Source organism: Dreissena polymorpha, chromosome 6 (assembly GCF_020536995.1).
Source record: "Dreissena polymorpha isolate Duluth1 chromosome 6, UMN_Dpol_1.0, whole genome shotgun sequence".
In the NCBI taxonomy this organism is placed as follows: domain Eukaryota; kingdom Metazoa; phylum Mollusca; class Bivalvia; order Myida; family Dreissenidae; genus Dreissena; species Dreissena polymorpha.
In genome coordinates, this window is record NC_068360.1 from 106,714,727 (window position 1) to 106,737,296 (window position 22,570).

At 34.4% G+C, this 22,570-nt stretch overlaps 1 protein-coding gene across 5 annotated transcripts in view; it reads left to right on the forward strand.

Annotated features, from left to right (window-relative positions):
• Positions 1 to 22,570, forward strand: part of LOC127835069 (uncharacterized) — a 191,392-nt gene that overhangs the window by 55,975 nt on the left and 112,847 nt on the right. For 4 of the 5 annotated variants that reach the window (XM_052361313.1, XM_052361310.1, XM_052361311.1 and 1 more), the window contains exons 31-34: positions 123 to 257; positions 1,032 to 1,345; positions 1,950 to 2,111; positions 3,266 to 4,243. In XM_052361313.1, coding sequence (XP_052217273.1) covers positions 123 to 257; positions 1,032 to 1,345; positions 1,950 to 2,111; positions 3,266 to 3,350 — 696 coding nt within the window. In that variant the 3' untranslated portion in view covers positions 3,351 to 4,243. Of the gene's footprint in view, positions 1 to 122; positions 258 to 1,031; positions 1,346 to 1,949; positions 2,112 to 3,265; positions 4,244 to 22,570 lie in introns of those variants that run through there. The other variant, XM_052361314.1, reaches the window with a different exon arrangement.

A 22,570-nucleotide genomic window follows, 5' to 3' on the forward strand; every position in this document is an offset into this window, starting at 1 on the left:
TCGCAGTTATTTTAATTTCCTTAATATAAAATATGTCTAATAATCGTGTATCGTTATATTAACGGCAAATACAATATAATGCATGATTTCATATTTTAGTGTGTAAATCATATTCATTTTAGGTGTTGGCGAAGATGTTCATACCCAAGCTGATAGGAACGTTGTTTGTGTGCCTGATGGTGTACTTTGTGACCATTTGTGCGGACAAGTTTATAAACAGGAACTCCTTCAAGCTCTTTGGCTACTACAACGATATGGTGAGTGTCTTTTGATATGAGCCTCGTTCTGAGAAATCTGGGCTAAATGCATGTGCGTAAAGTATCGTTCCAGATTAGCCTGTGCAATCCGCACAGGCTAATCAGGGACAACACTTTCCGCTTTTATGATATTTTCTGTTTAAAGAAAGAATCTTGTAAGCAAAAATCCAGTTTAGGCGGAAAGTGTTGTTCCTGATTAGCCTGTGCGGACTGCACTGGCTAATCTGGGACGACACTTTACGCTCATGCGTTCAGCCCAGTATTCCTTGAACAAGGGTCATATAACAGGTGTTGCATAGTATTTTTAAATCTGTAACTCAAGTTAAATATGCCACGTGATTGTTTATGGTGTATGTTAGTTTTTTTGGTGTTCTTTTAAATATTAAAAAAAAAACATCTTTAAGATAAATACCACGCTTTGTCGTACGCATTTGTACTGTCTCTGACTGTTGGTGAATGAATCGCTTGCCAATAATCTGTGTAAACTGGGCTTATTGCATGTTCCAAAAATGTCCTCCCAGATTTGGCTGTGCACTCTGCACAGGCTAATCAGGGCCGACGCTATCCGCAGTTAGGGAATATTTCATTAAAAGGAAGTCTCTCTTAAACAAAAATCCAGTTTACGCGAAAATTATTTTCCTTCCGCACAGGCTTATCAGGGACAACACTTTACGCACATGCATTAAGCCCTGTTTTCCCAGAACACGGATCTTAAGATTGATCGTCTGCTCATGCAGCTGGAGTTTCACTTCGTTTATATGTGAAAACTTTCAGGAGGTCATTATGAAGATCAACCAAGACGCCATTAACGTCCGTATCCGTTCTCACGCGGACCGGATCAACCACATGGAGTTTAAGATGTACGAGGAGGCCATGAACGTGAACGTCAAGAACCACCAGTACGTGCTGAACCTGATACAGACGCAGTGGGGCGCCATTGAGCGCGCGCACTCCCGGATGTACTGCGAGTATCTGCACATGCTTAACGTGTCGGCGGTCTGCAATGAGGTACTAGGAGACGACTCCCTGGCGGAAGTGAGGCCCGATCGCTGCACGTTTCCGCCGGTCATGCCGAACCTGTATCAAAGGTACGTCGTCTTGTGTAGCTTGTTTTATTTTGTACGAGATTTAATGAAAATTTGTCTAGTTTGATTTTGTTCAATGCATATAAGAGTGATCATAAAAATATTTCCAGAGTTAATGAAAGGGTTGAGATCAAACAAAAAAGTTATACACGTATTATAGGCATCTGTTCATCCGCTTCGTAAACAGATAATACGATTTTATACATATTAAGTTTATTTAGCGTTGCTTAGGAAACATACTTGCATGACCTTAAATAGTTCAAATCAAAATTGGCTTTTTTGCTGTGCGATGTTTGAAAAAAAGAAAATAATTAGAAATAAACGTTTGAGTTTGAAAGAATGACACACACAACTGATTGTTGTTTACCGTCTGAAAGGTTGAAATGTAACGAGATTGTACGTTCCACACATGTATTCTGGTAACGGGATAGACATTTTAGTATACTGTACACGTTACCCTTTTTGGAGAATTAATAAGCTGAACAAAGAGAGTTCGAACAAATAGAAAGGAATAAAGAAATAAAAGAGTTATGTTAATGCACCATCGCAACGTAAAAAAAATCATAATTATGAACTGCCTAATAGTGTGGGTATATTTTTATATCAGGAATGCAACGGAAGCAGCCCGGATAGCCGGCGCTCAGTTGGACGGGTTTCTGTTCAATATTCGCAAGCTGGTTTTTGACACGTGCTACATCATCATCATATACCTGTCTGGTATCGTCATCAAGGAGCTGCTGTGTGCAGTCCTCTGGATTTATGTCAAGAGGTAGGTCACTAATGTCACGATAAATTAGCAAGAGGTCAGTCAATAGTATCCGGGTAAGTTAGTAAGAGTTCAGTCAATAATGTCACGATTAGTTTGTATGAGTTCAGTCAATATTATCACGATTAGTTTGTAAGAGTTCAGTCAATAGTATCACGATACATTAGCAAGAGGTCAGTCACGAGTGTCACGGTAAGTAAGAAAGAGTTAAATCAATAGTGTCACGATTAGTTTGTAAGAGTTCAGTCAATATTGTCACGATTAGTTTGTACGAGTTCAGTCAATAGTATCACGATATATAAGCAAAAGGTCTGTCAAAAGTATCACGGTAACTTAGTAAGAGTTCAGTCAATAGCGTAACGATTAGTTAGTAACAGGTTAGCCAATAGTATCACGATAAATAAGCAAGAGCTCACGGTTAGTTAAGTAAGAGTTCAGTCACTGGTGTCACAATAAGTTGGAAGAGGTCAGTCAATTGTGTCACAATTTGTTAGTAAGAGTTTAGTCAATAGTTTAACGAAAATGTTGGTAGAGATCAATCCAAAGATTAACGATTAGCCAGTAAGAGGTCAGCGAATAGTGTCACAATAATCTAGCATGACACCAATCAGTAGATTCAAGATAAGTAAGTAATAGGTCAGTCAATAGTGTCACAATTAGTTAGCAAGATGTCAGTAATTTGTTTAAGGATAATTTCATCAAAGCAAATGGTCAGTCAATAAATTCACGATTATTTACCGAGAGGTCAATCAATAGTGTCACACTAAGTTTGCAAGATGTCAGTCCATAATATCATGATAAGTTAACAAGAGGTCATTGGCGTTGTTATTTTTTCATCTTATTGTATTATAGACGAAATACCGTATCGTTAAACGGTGTACTTACTTTAAATATACGAACTATAAACCTCCAGAAATATTAACCAGTTAGTAGTTATTTAACTGAAGATCGCAGTATTAAAGTCCGAAATTATTCAATGAAGAACAATTATCAGCATTGATTAATCATTTCAGGTAAAACGACAACATATACTAGTAGTAAGAGGAGATAACGATGACGAAAAAATCACAATTAATACGAATTTTCTGGCCATGGTTAAATCCCCTATCTCTTAACTTAACATAATTGTACCTATAGTATGAACGCTTTTTATGCAGGTCGGGCTTCATGAGTTTGCGGATAATTTACGAGACGGACGAGGTGCCTGGATCATCGGATACCTCCACCTTAAACAAGACATGAACACAACGGTGTGCTTAATGTTTATAATGTTATGTAATTAGGATGTCATTGATACATATTCATCCGCCATCGGTTTCATAGACACAGCGTGGAATTATGCAGAGCTTTGATGGCTATGCATGGATAGTGTTTGCAAAGCAAGGAGCTTGGCAAATATTGTTTCAATATGACTACAAAGGTCTCTGTGTGAACGGATCTATTAATATTGTTTGTGAGACATTAAACTATCTTGCAGCATAATTTAAAAATACACAGCGTTCTTTGGCGCTGATTGCATTATTGAAAACGAATAGCCTTGCAATTTAAGGTACTTTAAAGTTTCCCCAGTGATACCATATTGGAACTTAACAGCGTGTGAATTGCGGAAAATGTACAAGTTTTCAGTGTTCAGCGCTTCATGTGACAGATGAATGCAATTAACATTTATCTTCTGCTTTGAAGTGCTATAATTTTGACGAAAACGTGCTGCTATTGTACATATATGCATTTTTATTACATGAATATGTGTTATTACTGTTATCGTTGTTAAAGTGTGATAGCTAAACATGCACATTTCATTTCTTAAAACTTAGATAAATAGCTTATGTGTTAAATGTCTTAAATGGTTACAAGTACTGTTTTATGTTATGCTTCATAGAATGTTTAAGTTCTGATGAGCTTTATAGAGAAATTATTTCGGCGGTCCTTTTAGTTCATATTATTCTCCTAGAACAAACTCATTTGTCTAACGATTTTCGTATGCTGATTGATGTATAAAATATATTATTTTTTTCATATTTAAGGAATGAAAACTTCTGGTATGAAATCATGCTGATACACCTTCAAAGTTGGCTTGAATATTGTGTTTTATTATTTTTTATATTTTGTTTCACCAGTTGAGTAATATTATCTAAATTCCGTTTATTTGCAAGAACATTTCGATTTTTCATTTCCAACTGTTTTTTAAGGTATTCAGTCTAGTGCAATTTTATTTATAAAAGAATTTAAACGTTATTAAAATTTTTCATCTTTGTGTCAATATGTCGTAACAGATTTTTTTTGTAATTTTATTTGCATAGCGTGCATTTACTTTTTGCAATACTAATGGGTGGTAAAGTATATTATGCGATACAAGAAGTCACGTGGCCGACATTGTTGGTCCTTTACTTATAATTTTAAATTGTATAGAATTGTTATAATACACGTTATGCAAAGGCAGTTGTCGTCATAACTTTATTTTTTTGATCGCATTATGCGAAACTGGGTCTAATATCATATGCGGCCAGAGTAGACTTTGATCAGGCTGCGAATGGATAAGACCCATCTTCGCACGACGCGGCACAATTAATAAGGGCACGACATCTTAACACCAATTGTTTTTATACTTTAGTCTAACAATGGACTGTTCTTTAATGGATCTTTTTCATGTATTGGAAATGTGTAATTTTAACAATCATTTATTCATTTTACATAATAATTTCAAATGCCTGTTTTATAAAAAGGGAAATGTGTAAGTCACGTCGCACTTGCGTCAGATATACAACCTTTTAAATTTTTGCTTCGTTTTAGTATTTGTGTGATCTCAGTATCATATATTCATGTTCATAACTCGTGAAGTGTTCATAATAATGCTGATAAACCATTAGGCATATGAAATAATAAAATACTGTCATGTTTGAGTTACGAACGATTTTTCCTTTTCCGATTGCCCCTTTTTTTATAAACACTGTGCAAGCTAACCGTCCGATTGTTATTTTGGACAACTTATTTGTGATACTGGAATACTAACTATAGTCCCTGACAACTGTCGAACACTGCTGGAAACTAGCATATAGTGCCTGGCAAACGAATATTTTTGGGAAACTAATTGTTAGTGCCGGAAAAACTGCTTCCACTGCTCGGCAACTGACTCGCAGTGGCAGACAACAGAGTTTTGATATCGGGCAACTGTCTATCGTTGCCGCAAAACTGTCTATCAGTGCAAGACAACTGTCTATCGGTGCCGTATAACTCACTCGCAGTGACAAAAAACTTACTATCGGTGCCTGACAGCCGTCTTTTATTGCTACAAATAAAACTTGATATTACAGGTTTTGTGTGCTTGCACCCCAAACTTAGGGCTTGGTATTCAATCGCTATGAAAACACGTCGATATACCCTTGTAATTAACCATGCTAGTTAAATTGATTCACATACTAATTGCTCCGAGTTTAAAAAAGCTCTCAATTTAAACTTATCGGCTGGCTCCAAGTTGCAAACCAAGTAGTCGGATGCAACATATTACGGAATACCGTTAGGGCCATCGTGGTTACACGTTACAATACAGAGTTCGACAATGCGATAGTACGATGGCGACAATGCGAATGTACGATAGCGACAATGCGATAGTACGATGGCGACAATGCGATAGTACGATGGCGTCAATGCGACAACGCGATAGTACGATGGCGACAATGCGATAGTCATATCGTACTGTCGCAATCGTATAATCGCATTGTCGCCATCGTACTATCGCATCGTCGCCATCGAACTGTCGCGTTGTCGCATTGTCGCTATCGTACAATCGCATTGTCGCCATCGTACTATCGCATTGTCGCCATCGTATTATCGCATTGTCGCCCTCTGGATTTAAATGTGTAACCACGATGGCCCTAACGGTATTCGTAACAGATTCTCCAGAGGCTTTATCTTGATGATTCATGTAAAGAATCGTCTGCAGTTGATTCCATATTAAACGTTTCAATTTTAATCGCTTGCCTAATGTGAAAGTAGCCCGCTGAAGAAATTAAGAATATTTTTTTTTCTCCTGCAAATAAAATAGAAAAATAACTCAGGAACGTGCGGATCATCGAGCATTGCAAAAATTGGGTTGAAACGAACATACTTAATGATGAGGACATAAGCCATGTTTCAGGTCAATTGTTGAAGAAATATGAAAGAAGCACACTTCACAAACCTGTGTGCGTGTGCAGACACAGCGAGATAACTAAAGATCAAGTAATGCCTTCACATACATTCTCTGCGGGGTTATAATTATTCAGTTTTTATTATCGTATCAATTGTTCTTAAGTATCAATCATAAAAATACTTAGTCACCCGATGATGCCTTAACTAAGTAATTGCAACGAAAACTTGGAATATTTGGCTGACGTAATATTATTTTAAACTCGTTCTTTGCACTGGCGGTAGCTTTGTCAATGGTACTGCATTGCTATAGTATGATGATACTTCAGCCGGTTATAACTGATAACTGTGAAATGATTAATTTTCGTTAGCATGAACTTTCGTAGTTAACAAAAAATCAATAATTCGTCGACACGTTAATTCGCAGATTTCTGATTAAAAAAGAACTTACCTCTATAGTTTTTAGATTTGTTTTTAATACTTATCAGCAATAACTCGAGTTGGGGAGAAGGGTCATTTGTGAGTGACTTACAGGAGTTGAGCCATGTTTATCATATGCAAATCTTCCTCGGGACCAAATGCCGCAAGGTTCGATTTCGAATTGCTATTAACTAGACAATTGTTACGAGGCGATAGTAACTGTTCATGTGTTATGATAAGCAAATTAGTAGGGCTGAATGACAATACACATATCGTCATCCCTTTACTGCGTGTATTTTCGTTATTCCGCCGCGCGTTGGCTGTTTAAGGTCACAATACACTAAAAGATTTCCTTAACAAATTCAATGTGAAGCAATAACTTTAACAAAACATAAAGTCAAAGTTTTGCGAGTAGACACCCTCATAACCATACCTTTTCTTAAACAGCATTCCAAGCCGAATTGATTTAAACACTAAAAAAGATAGGTCATGCAGTATGTAAGAAAGAACTCGAAGCGAATCAACGGTCACTGTTTTAAGGCCATCTTTGTACCGGCTTCTCTCAAGTTGATGAGGGCTTCCCACCATCTGCCAAAGTCTCATGTAGTCTCCAACCTAAAAGCAAAACACTGATTTTGTAGTATGGACGCAATAATAATATACCCGTTAACATGCCATGCGTGTTTGGAATCTGGTACAAAAGGTCGGGCCATTGTTAATCAATCAATCTGTCACAAGCCTCAATATGTCCTTATTAAAAGATTTTTGTATTCTAACGGTTTCTATATACAGTACTGTAAATTATTATAAGAACTAACATAAAGAGGAGATATTTATGAAAGTCTTGCTTTCCATATGCACTTAATTATTAAAGCAACATACATTGAAATGTAAAACATGGCATAGTAAATTTAAGTATAAATATGAACCATATTTTATCTATGCCATTATAATATATCTGGTTGTTACAAGGTAGAAATCCGTCTCTTTTGCGTTTAAAAACTTAAAAATAATCGCGTTTGTCGAAATGGACGTATACGTCTAGAAATCCTTCTTTCGGTTTTAAAAGCGGTACCGTTTAAAAATAATAAATAACTTGCTAACTAGGCTATACATTTAATTTTATCTATCTCAATAAGAATATATCTGGTGGTTACAAGGTAGAAATCCGTCTTTTTTGCGCTTAAACTTAAAAATGGCTTTAAATGACTCTTATGTTATCGAACGCTACACCGTAAGTGCGCGCATGTTATTGTCATATAAAGCAGGTCGCAGCGCGTTCATGCTAGTGTCTGCCACGTCGGTGGGTGCATTGAGCATTGTATTCCATTGTATGGACGACACAAAGGTAAGACTTGCATTTGGAAACCTGTTTGATTTAATTTGTGATTCATTTAGTGTTTAAATAGGACGAAACAAACTACTACGCACTTTGCATTAACGTTATATGTTACATATGTTTTATGTTTATGGTATGTTAATTATTTAAGTGTGGCAAATGTTCTATAAATATCAATCATAACAGTTATCTATATTTCTTTAGAAATGAATGTTCTGTACAGTTTAGATTTAAAGTGGTCGAATACATTTTCAGTAAACGACCATGGAAAATGGGTAAGTTTAAGAAAGTGTAGGAATTAATCGATTTAATATTGCTTGTTTTGTTATAAATAAACCTCATTTGATGTATAGAGCAAGTTAAAACAAAACACTAAACTTAACGTCTATTATTTTCCGTGTTAACATTTATTTTGTTAAGACATACTGATCCAATCTTTCTGTTGATGTATGAGATAAACCACATTTCACTTAATTAAAAAGCATTATGTTGTCATGCATTGATCAGCTATATTTCCATCGTAGTGCATAACACGGTATTCTCTATGGTTCTACTGCTAATGCTATGTAATACGTGAGGCTAATGTAAATTGACAAAAGAGAATAAGAGCTAATTTAGTAGGACTTCACGTACATCTTTTATGAAATGAAGCAATTTTCCCGATTATGAATATATCGTAAACATATTTCAATCAATTCGTCTAATTATGTTTGTTGATTGATTATCGTGAGTTTTTGTCTCTCTACTGTGTAAGCTTTTTATTATTTCAATTCTTCCTCTAATTATTTTCTTACTAACCCATCTATGCCTGGCGTCTAGAAAAAAGGCATTGGCAAACAACGTAGATGCGGCGTCTCATCACGGTCTGCGCTGTTTGGTTAAAGGGGTTTCTGTAAGAAATATTCTAAATATAGAAATAAATTTACTAGACATCCCTAATTTTGGAAATAAATTGATCCAATTTAGAACGACGGGAGTGTCCACTAGGCATAAATGGGTTAAACAGTATGGGAGGCATTGCATCCGATAATAAAAAACGTGTGTTATATGAACTAATATTAATGGCAGGCGTAAGAAACATATGAGAAATTCAGGTATGCTGAGATGTATAAATTAGAATTGAAATGAAGGATAAAGCAATTATGTACTTACAAAAAAAATATGTGGAAAGAAAACTGAAGTTATAATTACCGGACATGACAGTTCATTATGAAGTTTACTTTCAAAAGAAGACATTATTTCAATACATGGGCATTGCTCTGTGAAAAAGGGGTTTAATGCATGTGCGTAAACATTAGCAGTCCGCACAGGCTAATCACGGACGACACTTTCCGTCTAAACTGGATTTTTGCTAAGAAGAGACTTTTTGTAAACGAAAAATACCATGAAAGCGGAATGTGTCGTCCCTGGTTAGCCTGTGGGGACTGCACAGGCTAATCTGGGACGACACTTTCCGCACATGCATTTAATCCCCTTTTCACAGAGCACAGCCCATATGTATTCTCCTCGTTACCTCGCCAGAGCACAAAGACGATGCAGTTTCAGCACAACCCAACGTGTTGTTATGTAAATGTGTTATGATTGGAATGATTCTTAAGATAAAGTTCAAACAGAATAGAACGTGACTTTGTCACCGTCGTAAACTGAATTATGCAAACAAATATTTAAAACATGTAAATAAAACAATTTGCTTAAAACTTGTAACCATCTTATTTTAACTTGTTTTTTAATATTCACAATCGATCTCGGTTATTTTTATAATGTGGCAGCGTATCTTAAAAATCAATATCTAGTATTGGATCTATAAGCTAAGCGATTCAAATAGCGACATTCGATACCCATGGCCTATTTAATTACGTCTGCTGTCATTGAAAACATTTGCAGGTATTGAATTATAAGTGACATGTCAATGCTTTAAAAATAGACAAATATAATAAAACCTCAAAATATATACTTGTGCAAGCCGTCTGGAGACTTTTCACAAACAATATTTAAAATGAATGTGGACTGGGTATAGAACACTTGTACATGGATTTACGTGGAGTAAATATTACCACTGAATATATAGTATCGTTTTGCTTACAGTGGTGGGACGTTTTGAAGTGATACCATGGAAACGGGGAGCCATGTTAAGCCTAATGCGTGCGTCGAAGAGAGCAACTATTCAAACGAGCCACATCTGGATGCAAGCCAGAACAAAACATTTCTTACTGACCAGCACGAAAAATGCATAGACGGCTGTACAACAACGGCGATTCCACCTGCATGTCCAACCGCAATGGGTTCAAGTGATTGCACTTCTCACTGCGATTTGTGCAAAGTCGATGAGCTTCAAGTAGAAGCTGTTGGATTTTGTATCAACTGTACCGATTTCCTGTGTCGAAACTGTTTATTAAACCACACCAAGATAAAAGTAACGCGTTCTCACACAATTTTACAAGGAGAAAACCTACCCACTGATCCTGAACCAATAATAGCCGTGCGTAAACTAGTGAAATGTGATATACATCCTGAATATGATATTAAATTTGTATGTGCTGAACATTCGACCACTATCTGCGCAATGTGCCTCACAGACCAACATCGAATGTGTACTTTTCAGAAAATCAGTGAATTAAAAGAAGAGTATCGAAGGAAAGAAGCGACGGTAAAAGCCAACCTACTAGACGTTCATCAACGCATAGAGGAGTTTAAATTACATCGAGAAAAATATATCGGTGTAATTGAAGCTCAGCAAAAGCAAGTTATTTCGGAAGCACAAGGCATTGCACAACAGCTAATTGAAAAGATTGTAACACTCACTACAAAAGTGGAAGATACTGTAAACGGACACTTGGATAAAGAAACCACTACCACCAAAGAAAGTTTACGCGATGCAGATAATTTGTTCCAAGAAGTTAAACACATAACAGATTTATTTGAAGCGGCCCAGAAGTATGGCGGTTTAGATGAGTGCATTCTTGCTTCACGTCATATTGATCATAAGGTCAAGGAAATCTTTCGAAAAATATGTTTGTTGGAAAGTCACGAGGATAAACACATTTCGTTGGAGAAAAATGTACAATTATATAAGTTAGATACTATTTGTTATGTAACGCTTTTAGGAACAAAACAGCAAACAGGGAAAGAAAATGCGAGTGATGAAGTCATGGAACAGCTTCAAATGAATGAACGAGATGACAGCAAACTTAACATAACAACGAGCGAGTGCGGGACATCCTGCGATCTTTCTGTATTGATGTGTAATAAGGAAGTACAAACCCTTGACACAGATGCGCAATCTACTTCAGAAGCGACGCTCGTAAAATCGCCTGACCAGTCGAATCCGCATTTATGTAAGAGACCATTTATCGATCGGACTATTTTGCCAAATGCATTAACTTGTAAAATAAGTACAGCAAACGATTCGTTGAATTGTTTTATAACTGCTATCGTTATCCTTGATAACGGGAAGAAATTGATAGCTGATCGGAATAACAAAAAGATAAAACTTTTGTCAAACGACTTCGTTGTTTTGGAAGAATATTCTCTATCTGGATGTCCGATCGATATGTGTGTTGCTGACCAGAGCGTTTACGTTTGTTGCTTAAAAGAAAAGAAGTTATCGCGATTTTTGATTTGTGGGGATGGAAGGTTGATTCCAGCGAGTTGCTATCTAACTCGCTATTGGCCTGTGGGCCTATCTCCATTTGATGACAAATTGCTTATTCTTTGTTTCAAGTTAGATTGTTTGTTTGATTCAGTCAAAGACGAAAAAGTTGTAGTTGAAATAAGGAACAAAAGTAAACTCGACGCTTCTTTGACTGGACAATATAATAATGATGATCATGACTACCTAGAATACGCTAAACGGATTTTGACTGTTGATTCAAATTCTATTCTACTGGCGGAGCATGAACGCGTGTCTTGTTATGGTATTGACCAAGCCGAAGTTGAAATCGGCGATAGAAAATGGTACTATAAAAATCATGGCCAAAATATTTTAGAAAATGCCAGAGGTGTTGCTTTAGATAAGGAAGGCAATGCTTATATTTGTGGAGAAGCATCAAATAATGTCCACCAAGTACCATGCAATAACTATCTAAAAGGCAAAATTATAATTGCAAACATAAACAAGCCGTTTTCCGTATGCGTGGATTCTGCGAATGACATATTGATAGTCGGTTGTTGTAACGATAACTATTTACATGTGTTTAATTTCCAATGACTGTGTTAAAATGAAAAGAGTAATATGTAAAGAGTTATTATGTAAAGAATAATATTTTAAATGAGTTGAACTCTCGATGAACGCCAGTGTTAAAGTTTTGTAGTTAAACGATATCGTTTATAATTGTGACGTACCACGCTATCTTGTGATGAAATTACAATGGTTTTAGCGAAGAAACTCTGCGTTCTTCTTGTATACCAACGTTACACAATGCTTTGATTTCAAAGCTCATATATGACAGATTGTAACTGTTTATTACGGTTTTATTTACTCTAAAATATTAAAAGCTTTTGCTTATAGCAAACCATTCTCATCGTTTCATTCTCATATGAACAATTGTGTGAATTGAGCTACGTGTTACCTTTCACCATGAACTATGTTAGTTGTTTTGACAAGAAATATACATGCTCCTTTCCTTAGATACGTATACACAAATTTGGTGAGTTATTAAGGTATAGTTATTTAAAACCGTAATATACAAAAATGTTATTAGTTATTTAGTTATAGTTATTTAAAACTGTAATATATTAGGGTTTTTTCTACTCAATATTTAAAGTTTCAGTACTGTGTGTTTATCAAAATATCAATACTATTCACCACAATCAGCAAAGGAGATGGTCTAAGAATTTATTTTGAAATTTATTTGAAAATTTAAAAGTTCATGTTAAATACTTAATATACGATCAACAAGTTTGGAAGAAATAATTATATAATAACTATCGAATCAGCGCAGCGCTGTCATATCGTTACAAGCTAACACTTTCTATTCAACGGAATGTGACAACACATTATGTTGTGTGAGAAAAACCGTATTAAATTTACACAATTCGTAAACTTTATTATTCTTCCTTTTATATGTTTGTTAGCATGGTACATTGACCATAGAAATGATTAATAAAACATAATATTGGATCTTTGATTGTTTAACCTGAGGTCATTTGCTCATTTTAATGAATGGACATTACGTCATATTGTTTTGTTTAATTAGATGACGTTATTGAATAGCTCGGGTGGAATAACGTGTAATAATAACGGCGGAGTAAAGAAACATATATCCATCGATTAACGGCCCACCAAAAGGTTCTGTCTACCAACGTAATCCCAAACATGTCATATATCTGTTGTTTTACTTCTTATGTTTGGTGTGAGTGTTTACCAATATTCTCAATTGGTACATTTTGATTACAATATCAAAAAATGGCGTTGCTAAGGATAGTGTGTTTAGATTTTGTTTTATACAAAATATGACGTAATAGTAAATCTAAACGGTGTTTATTGCTTTTTTGAAGGGTTGAGTAAGAAGATTTGACTGTTGGTTCCAAATGTCGCATTGACAACATACAATAGTCACGTTACAAAGTGGTGCACATGACAGATGAATGCTGAAGCTATATATTTCGAAACTTTCCCAAGTTATTGGCCTAAACTTTGTACCTATAAATGAACTGTAAACATTGTTTTTAAATTTGTTGTCTTGAAGTTTCTTATTTTCAGCTCTCTATCAATACCAAATTCACGGTACGAAAACGACATTTGATCAAAATTGATTGGAAACACTTTATTTATTGTTATTAACTTTGACCTCATTATTAAAATAAAGTTATTTTGTCTCATTTACATTTATCTTTTAATATAAATAACACAAATGTGTATACATACATGAATAAAATGTACACCACTATATATTTTGTTCAATAGTAATACTACTAATAATTGAGTATTCCTTTTTATATTGTTCAGTATACAAAACAGATTAGACCTTCAAGCCACTTGTCGCATGGACCGAACGCTTTCAAGCAGAGTATGAACGCAATGATAGGTTCGTTTTATTAAAATTTGACACAAAGAAGATAAACAATACTTTTTCTGATTGTTACAGGTCGATTGTCAAACTCTCGATTGCCAGAAGAGCAAAGCTTTAAAGCACTGTTGTTTTTTGTTCGTCAGCCTTACTCTCTCTTCCTCGAGCGGATACAATTTGATAACATATATTTTAGCCGGGATGTTATTCATATGATGAAAACTCTTAGACTAGTTTATCAGAAATGGATACATACAAACCGTCAGAAAAAGGCAATTGTACCTCATGTTCATTGTGCCGCAAAATAGACAAGAAATTTCTTTTAAAATTATATACGGCGTTGATCTTTAATGGTTTTTGTGTTGAAAACAGTCGTCGATAACATCAAAGATATATGAAAAAAGTCGCAGATGTTGCTCTTAACTGTTCTTTGTCGCATTATATCCACGTATATCGAAATAAGTTCGAACGTATTTTACAAACTCATAGGAGACCCTATTCCAAATATGTAAACGCTCAAAGAAGACTAGTATTTGCGTAAACCTGCTTGGGGATATTAAACACTTTGCTTGTCACAAATGTTGATCACTCAAAATATTAATTTAAAATGTGTTCATTGATCCGACGAGTACTAAAGAATGAAAGTTTTGGCCGCTCAACATGACACATTTGGGTATGGTCTTTATAAAACATTTCGCAGTCTTTTAAATCCGGATTTTAATTAGCAAATATTTTAATGTCATGCGTTTCTTTGAAGACCAATCACATACACTGCAATCTGACACTATACGCTATTAAGGCTCCGATGTTGACATTTTGACAATATTACCTAAGTGTTATACAAAAAGCAAATACTGAAATTTTTACTCGAGTAAGCTTGAGACCCAAAAAATGTGTCTATATGACGTATGAACAAATTTACAAAAAGAGTGGGGATTTCCCACAGGCGTACATCGTTTATGCTATACTTCACAACAAAGGTTGTCAACCAGTTCTTCAGATTATGATTTAAAACCTTTTGAAAACAAGAAAGAACGTTTTCTTTTTTGCTTGGTTTACGTATTCAAGCAAAATTGCTAAAATGACAGCTATCCATTTGATATTACTGGAGGGAAATTTCTCAAACATTAAATGCAGTGGCGATCACTTCTTATATTTGCAATCCGTCAATAAAGGTATTAAGATACAACTTTATAACGTTCTTAAAGCACGCAGGTGTACGGAACAATGCTTTAAACAATGTAAAATAACTGCAAATAGGATACCTGGTTTAATACAAAAGTTATAGAAGTTAGCAATTTCACATGAAATTGTAACATGCACATGTCTTTAGTAAATCACAAGGCCTAAAATAGTAGGGTCTTCTTTGGCCTAAAGGTACTTTTTCACAGAAATTACAAAGACAGTGCCATACGTTCAGAAAATAATGCATACATTATATGCAAACTGTAGAAAACGAGTTTTATGGGATCTTGAACAATGGCCCATAAGACGTGCAAACATTTGCAAAAGACTTTAAAGATCGTTTTAAGGCATTGCTTTATTTTGGCAGTACTCGATTCCGTCGGTTTATGATCATGTTCCTTGTGTGGGTTGCGGGTCTTCAATACTTTAAGTAAAATCAGACAAACATTTCAAAATTATTATGTTATGTATAATCGTATAAATATCTACAAGCAATACATCATTATAACAACCTTTAATAACAAAATCGAAAGTTAGCAGCCAAAAATCATATTTGCATTTACTTTTTTGACTAACGTGAAATCCTTTTTAATTTATCTGGCCTCCGCTGGCATTCCACTGTTGTAGATCTGATATAAATATATATCTTTAGCTGTAGATACTGACGGATTTTAGTCAGAATGTTGTTTCTGGCATTTTTTACATTTTGTATAAGTGAAACGCGTTTTCTGTCTGTGAGTATTAAGTAATGTCACTTGCATACTTGTCCGTCTTGTTCAAAATACCTGCATTGTCAGCGTGTTTTCAGATATTACCAGAGCGTATCTTACAAGTTGCAACGACGGAAAGCAGAATATGAGGATAATTGTACGTCCACTATCGTTCTGCACATTATTTACTCATTGATTTAATTCGGTCTGCTTAAAACATCTTTTTAAAAGTCATCAATGCGTTGCTGTGACATTTCCGAAGCCAGGGATTTATCATTCATTATAATGAGTGTAATGATAGATGAGAAAAGAGAACGATTCAATTGAGACCAAGTTCCGGACAGGAACTTGCAATCGCGTCATGTGATCTCATGTGATCAAACGGACTCGGAGTTCTCCGGTGTTAAACGAAACGATATGTTCAGTATATTGCAAAGGCAGAGGTGCTATTTTACTCTTTTATATGAAATGATTTGCATTGTGCACTCTTAAATAATGTAAGGCAATCTGTATATAATTATAAAGAATGTTCAATGTTGTATTACAATTTGTACGTTTTGTCCTGTTTTGTATATGCACTAGGTAACTGTATTAAATAAATTACTAGCTGTTGGTAAAGGGAGATCAAGTTGTTGTCTTTCTTTGATTCTATTCGGGTTTTGTACTGCAGCTCTTTAGTAAAGATATTTACATTTATCAATTTAAACGAATGACGAAAAAAGCCAAAGTCTGTGAACCAGTCACAATATTTATTTCTCCTGTTAATGCATCTGGAGTTTTATTATATATATATATATATATATATAAATATATATATATATATATATATATATATATATATATATATATATATATATATATATATATATAATTAATTAAGGACACATTTAAATTATCTGACCGTATGCTTCAATATATTGCGAGCGTGTGCAATTTCCGCATTGGTATCAAATTACAGTTTTCAATGCTTTTATTCGAGCGTATGCCATGTCGACGATACTCCTTTAAATAAAAACAATGTCTACGTAATTGTATTCGTAAAACCAAGGTAAGATTTGAATATCAAACCAGATTACAAATAGTTGTTTAATGGCTATCCGTGTAACTGAAGTGCTGTAATAGAAGTACACAAACAGTCATACAATGTGCATGCCCGTTAACACATTATGCAAATGATTCCATCGTAGACAAGTTTCGATTTATATTAATTATAACTGTTTATTTTTCTTTTAACAAAAATGTTTCTACAAAGTTTTGATTAAGAACTAACCACACACAGCGAACGCCGGGTTATATTTAACAAAATATGTACATTTTATTAAATATGTCTGCGCATTGTTATCAAAGTGTACGGTGTTTTAGTAGAATCATCACATTTAATGTATGCGGTTAGCGAAAGAGAAAGAAACGAATACATCATCGTGTATCGAGGGCCGGATGTGATACATTTAAAGAACATATATTGTTAACGTCACGTTGTATCCATATATTATACATGTATGTGTCAAATTAAAATTCAACATCATAATACTCAATATATTAAATACACGCTGAACTCAAATGTAGATAGATGCATAACTAATTTACGTATATAGCGATTAACATGATACACTTACATGACTTGATATAATATATGAAGTATTAAATTCACGTTTATTTGTCCACGCGTTTACAGAACTTAAATCAATAAATAACTAAAAAAGATATTCGGCGTTCCGATTTCAACAATAGAGGTTGTACATTAACATTTCTAAATAACAACATTGAAAACAGAGGTTTAATGGTGGTTTTTGTTTTTCAGTTGTAAGTCGCTTTTGTTTTGTAGTGTATTGCATATGAATGTATACAATGTTTAAATCAGATTTGAACAGTGTATAAATCAATACATATCATGTACACTCTCATACAATTATAAATGCTGGTGTGTGCAGAATATAGGACATGTATCAATGAATATATGTACACGTATTTTCAAATTGCAGGCCTGTGTTCGTAGATATAAATGATAATACGACAGTAAAAATTAGTCCTAACATGGTATATTATGTATATAACATTAGTTCGATCTTCACGATTAAATATAAGGTATGTAAGTATTTCATTAAGACACAGTTTTCTATATACACACTCAATAATACACGTTTATCTCACTGGGTTTTGTAAATTTAAAATCTTATAACGATACATTTTAAATGTGGTATTAATGGCAAACGGGCACATAGCGATAGCCCATTCTGGCTTTCAAGGACGAGTTCCAGACAGGCTCAACGCGCACCGACCTCGATATCCTGCGAGATTTTATGTATTACGTTTAAAGAGAGTGCACAATGTTTGTGATTTAATATTGGCTTATGAAAAATTCAATTATAAATAAATGTTTGTGTATAAATTTAAACCATAAAACATGTCTTTTGGTGAGTATATCATGGTAGAGAACTAAAGGGAATAGCAATACTTACATACTAAAATATTGAAGTTCACATAATGCAATATTTAAAAATAGTTGTTAAATGCAAGAACACATTCTCTAAGTGCACACGCTTTTGCTAATATATAAAGGGGCAGGAATACAATCTATGGCTTACAATAGTTGAGTGTGGAACTGTATATATCCACTCATTAATTCTCTATGAGATACGATAGCGTTAGGCTCAACATTACGGTATCATCGTTTCAAACTCAGTAATTTTCCCTATAATTTACAATACGGCTGATGCAGAACTTATTTTAATAATTCGGGTCTATTGCGAAAACATTCTTTAACATTTTATTGTATGTTGATAAAAGTAAATAATTTGCAAACTCTGGGTAAGACAGCTAAGCCGAAAAAAGACAAAGCCAGTATAGTTCTTCTCTAATGTCTTTTTGTGAGATATTAACACTTAAATTTGATCCGCAATAATAGGATTATGTTGCCATTCACGTACAGAACAGCTATCTTTCCCATCCTGCTCAACATATCATGACTGTTAAAGTTTGCCAAGTAAGAAAACACTATATAGAATTTTTCCATTACATCATGTGTACCGATCCAATCACCTGTTGATTTTAAACAATCAGAGCATGATCCCCAGGTCATACCCTAATACCCATTTATAATTACCACTATGTATAACAGGTGACATTGTGTCATTATTTTATAAACTGTCTTATTCGATATTCCATATCGTTCATTTAAGAAAGCGCTGTGATGAAATAATCTCCATATAATGTTTAAATATATATCAACACATATTCATGAAATAGTAATAAATTATATAAATCCGAAATAGGTTTACCTTTTTGGCAATGTATGGTTATCGGGTTAGAAACCAGACGGGTTTAAGTGAAATAAACAGTCATAAGCAGTGTTTAGTATGATAATTTTCCTCATTAAAAAAATCCATTGTGTATTCTCAAAATGATCAAGTTTTGACGATAACATTAGCTGAAATACAAGCTTAGCAATTGACTGTTGTAAAATAACTGAGTGTAAATTTTTAATAAGTTTAAGAATTTAAACAGTTCTAACGACATCTGCGCACGGATGTTAAGGAGTTGTAAGTAAATGTGTATTTGTTAGATATATTGGATTATATATGCGTTCAGTACGCTGTTCACTTGTAGTTAAATGTGTTCAGGTATTATAATATGTTACAAAAATTAACGTCAGCTTTAAATGTTCGTGTTCAAAGAGTTTACTTTTTTGAAAAGTATAAACATATTTGGAATTGTTTTAAATTATGTAAATTTGAAATAAAAGAAATGTGTCTGCCCAAGGTCTCAAAACCGGGAGCTTTAGACGAGAAAGGTATCTTGTAACCCCTACACCACGTATGCTTTTGATTTGTGTTTTGATTTAAATTTACATGAATGCAATACACGTTTTTGCTAAATTATCGATGACAAGCGTTACAAGCCTATTATTTATTTTGTGTTCACTTTTATGGCGTATTCCGATGTTTGCCTTTTTTTCTGTCTGTTTTCGTTATTTGTAAAAAAATAACACATACACATCAAATGGCGATAAGATAAATAGAATACCATGTAAGTGTCTAATATAGAAACGTGTATTTTCCTAGAAGAAACTCGTTAACAGATTGCAAAGGTTCATGGTTAACGTATCCGTATTCAACACAAATATAGTTTTGGTGCTGGTGTAAGGTGACAAGTAAGGTTAATGTTGATTTAAAAAATGTATATTAAGACCGTTCAATGAACTAAATTGCATCACTTATTACAACATGCTCGCTTCCCACTTGTAAATATATATATATAAATATTTATATTATATATAAATTCTCTGAATTCGTCTAATAATTTAATTGTCACGATAGTTAGAGTCCTTTTTAGGATATATTTCATATAATTATACTTTTTATTATAGATATGTTTTAATAGCTTTAATGTTAGAATACATTAGGTTTTAAGCTCATGAGAACACATACAAATAATACACAATGTATATTTGTGCAATTTGTGTAATGCCTGTGCTGCATATTGTGTACCTTCTCTGTGCTTAATGTGAGGTTGGGCGTGCTGTTGAACCGGTGTATCTTTGTGTTGAATACGGATACGTTTATTAAGCGAGATTTAGACAACTTGAACCACGAACCACGAACCTCTAAGTAAAGTGACCAATAGCCTTTACAGTACAGGGAAAAACATAAAACAATGAACATTATAATGAGTGGGGGTAATTAAAGCCTAAGAACGATCGATCTAAAGCCTTTGAAGAGCTTAGAAAGGGCCGTGTCGCTCCAATTATAATATCTGAAATGTGTTTACATTGTGTTGCCATTACAGCAAAAAATTGAATTTTGTGAACAATTATTTAAACCATGCAAATAAAACCAATTTTCCAAGCATTTAATTTATCTTTATTAAACCTTGTTATTTCACGTAAACGAGCTTAATTAAACGACTTTTCAAATCAACGAAATATTATTTGTTATCCTATCCTATCATAATGCAACAGATGTGAATTTACACTCAATTTTTCTTATCAGACATATATATTATGCGAGTTAAATACCGGTTTAAACATTTATTCTGTTTAATGCAAACGACAATTGCACTATAAATGACATGTTTACGCTTAAATAACTATTACCTGTTAAACGTTATGTAATAGCCCAGGCAATATTTCTAACCTATAAGCAAATCCGTTTAAAATAAACGCTATAAATTTATGCACGCGCATAGCCTTAGGTATTTATTGCAACCATTTATTGCACAATATTCTTTTTGCGTTTAGTGGAGAAAGTGTCGTCAAGGATACGGAGAGCCTTGGTGATTTGCCGCTTGCTTGTGCCGAGAAAGACCGGTCACGATCTAGACACAAATCAGGCCATTAAATTGCAAACAAATCAGCGCCAATTACACACGGACGGATGCCAAACGCTGGAAATGGCTCGTGCAAGCGCACCATGTATCGGTACAAATGTTGACACTGACTATTGCGATTTATGCAAAGTTGATTCGTATAAAGTAGAAGCGATTGGATTTTGTATTAACTGTACTGAATTTTTATGTTACGGCTGTTTATTAAACCATACAAAAATAAAGGTGACACGTTCGCATGATATTTTACAGGGCGAATGCATTCCCTTTGATCTTGAACCTTTTATAACATTGCGTAAACTTTCAAAATGTGAATTACATTCTGAAAATGATATCAAATTCACATGCATTGAACATTTGACATCTGTGTGCGCAACGTGCCTCACACACCAACATCGAATGTGTACATACGAGAACATACAAGAATCTAATGCAGAGTATCAACGCAGAGATGAAATGGTAAAAGCAAATCTATTAAGTGTTCACCAACGTATTAAAGAGTTTAAATCACATCGAGAAACATATATCGATATAATCGAAGCGCAGCAAAAGCAAGTAATTTCGGAAGCACAAGACATTGCGCAACAGCTAATTGAGAAGATTAAAGCACTCGCTACAAATGTGGAAGACACTGTATCTAGACATGTAAATAAAGAAACAAGCATCACCAAAGAAAATATAAATGATGCCGATAATTTGTACATGGACGTTAAACGCATCACAGATTTATTTGAAGTAGCCCAGAGGCATGGTAATGCGGAACAGTGTATTCTCGTTTCCCGACATATTGATTATAAGGCCAAAGAAATATTGAGCAAAATGAATTCGATGGAAAGTCATGAGGATAAACACTTTGCGCTTGCGAAAACTATACAGATAAACAAGTTAGATAGAATCTGTTATGTTACGTTTTCAAGTAAAAAACATAAATCGAAACAAGAAGACACGAGTGATGAGGTTGCGGGACAGCTTCCAAATAAGGAAAAAGATAAAAACAAAAGTATTTCCACATCGCACAGTTTTGGATCATCCTCTGACCTTTCTGTTGTGATGTGCGATAAAGAGGTGCAGACCATTGACACAGCTGCGCAATCTTCTTCTGAAGAAACACTGGCAAGCTCGCCTCCGTCTTTGCCATAACAACCAGTTATATATTATCTGTTCGGTAAAAGGATCTATATGTATACTGAAAACAAAAATGATTGTTGAAATGTTATGTTACTGGTATCGTTATCATTGATAACGGGAAGACTTTGATAGACGCTCAAAATAACAAAAAGATAAAACTTGTGTTATCCGAGTTTGTTGTTTTAGTGTTGTATAACCTCTCTACGGGACAAATATGTTTATGTG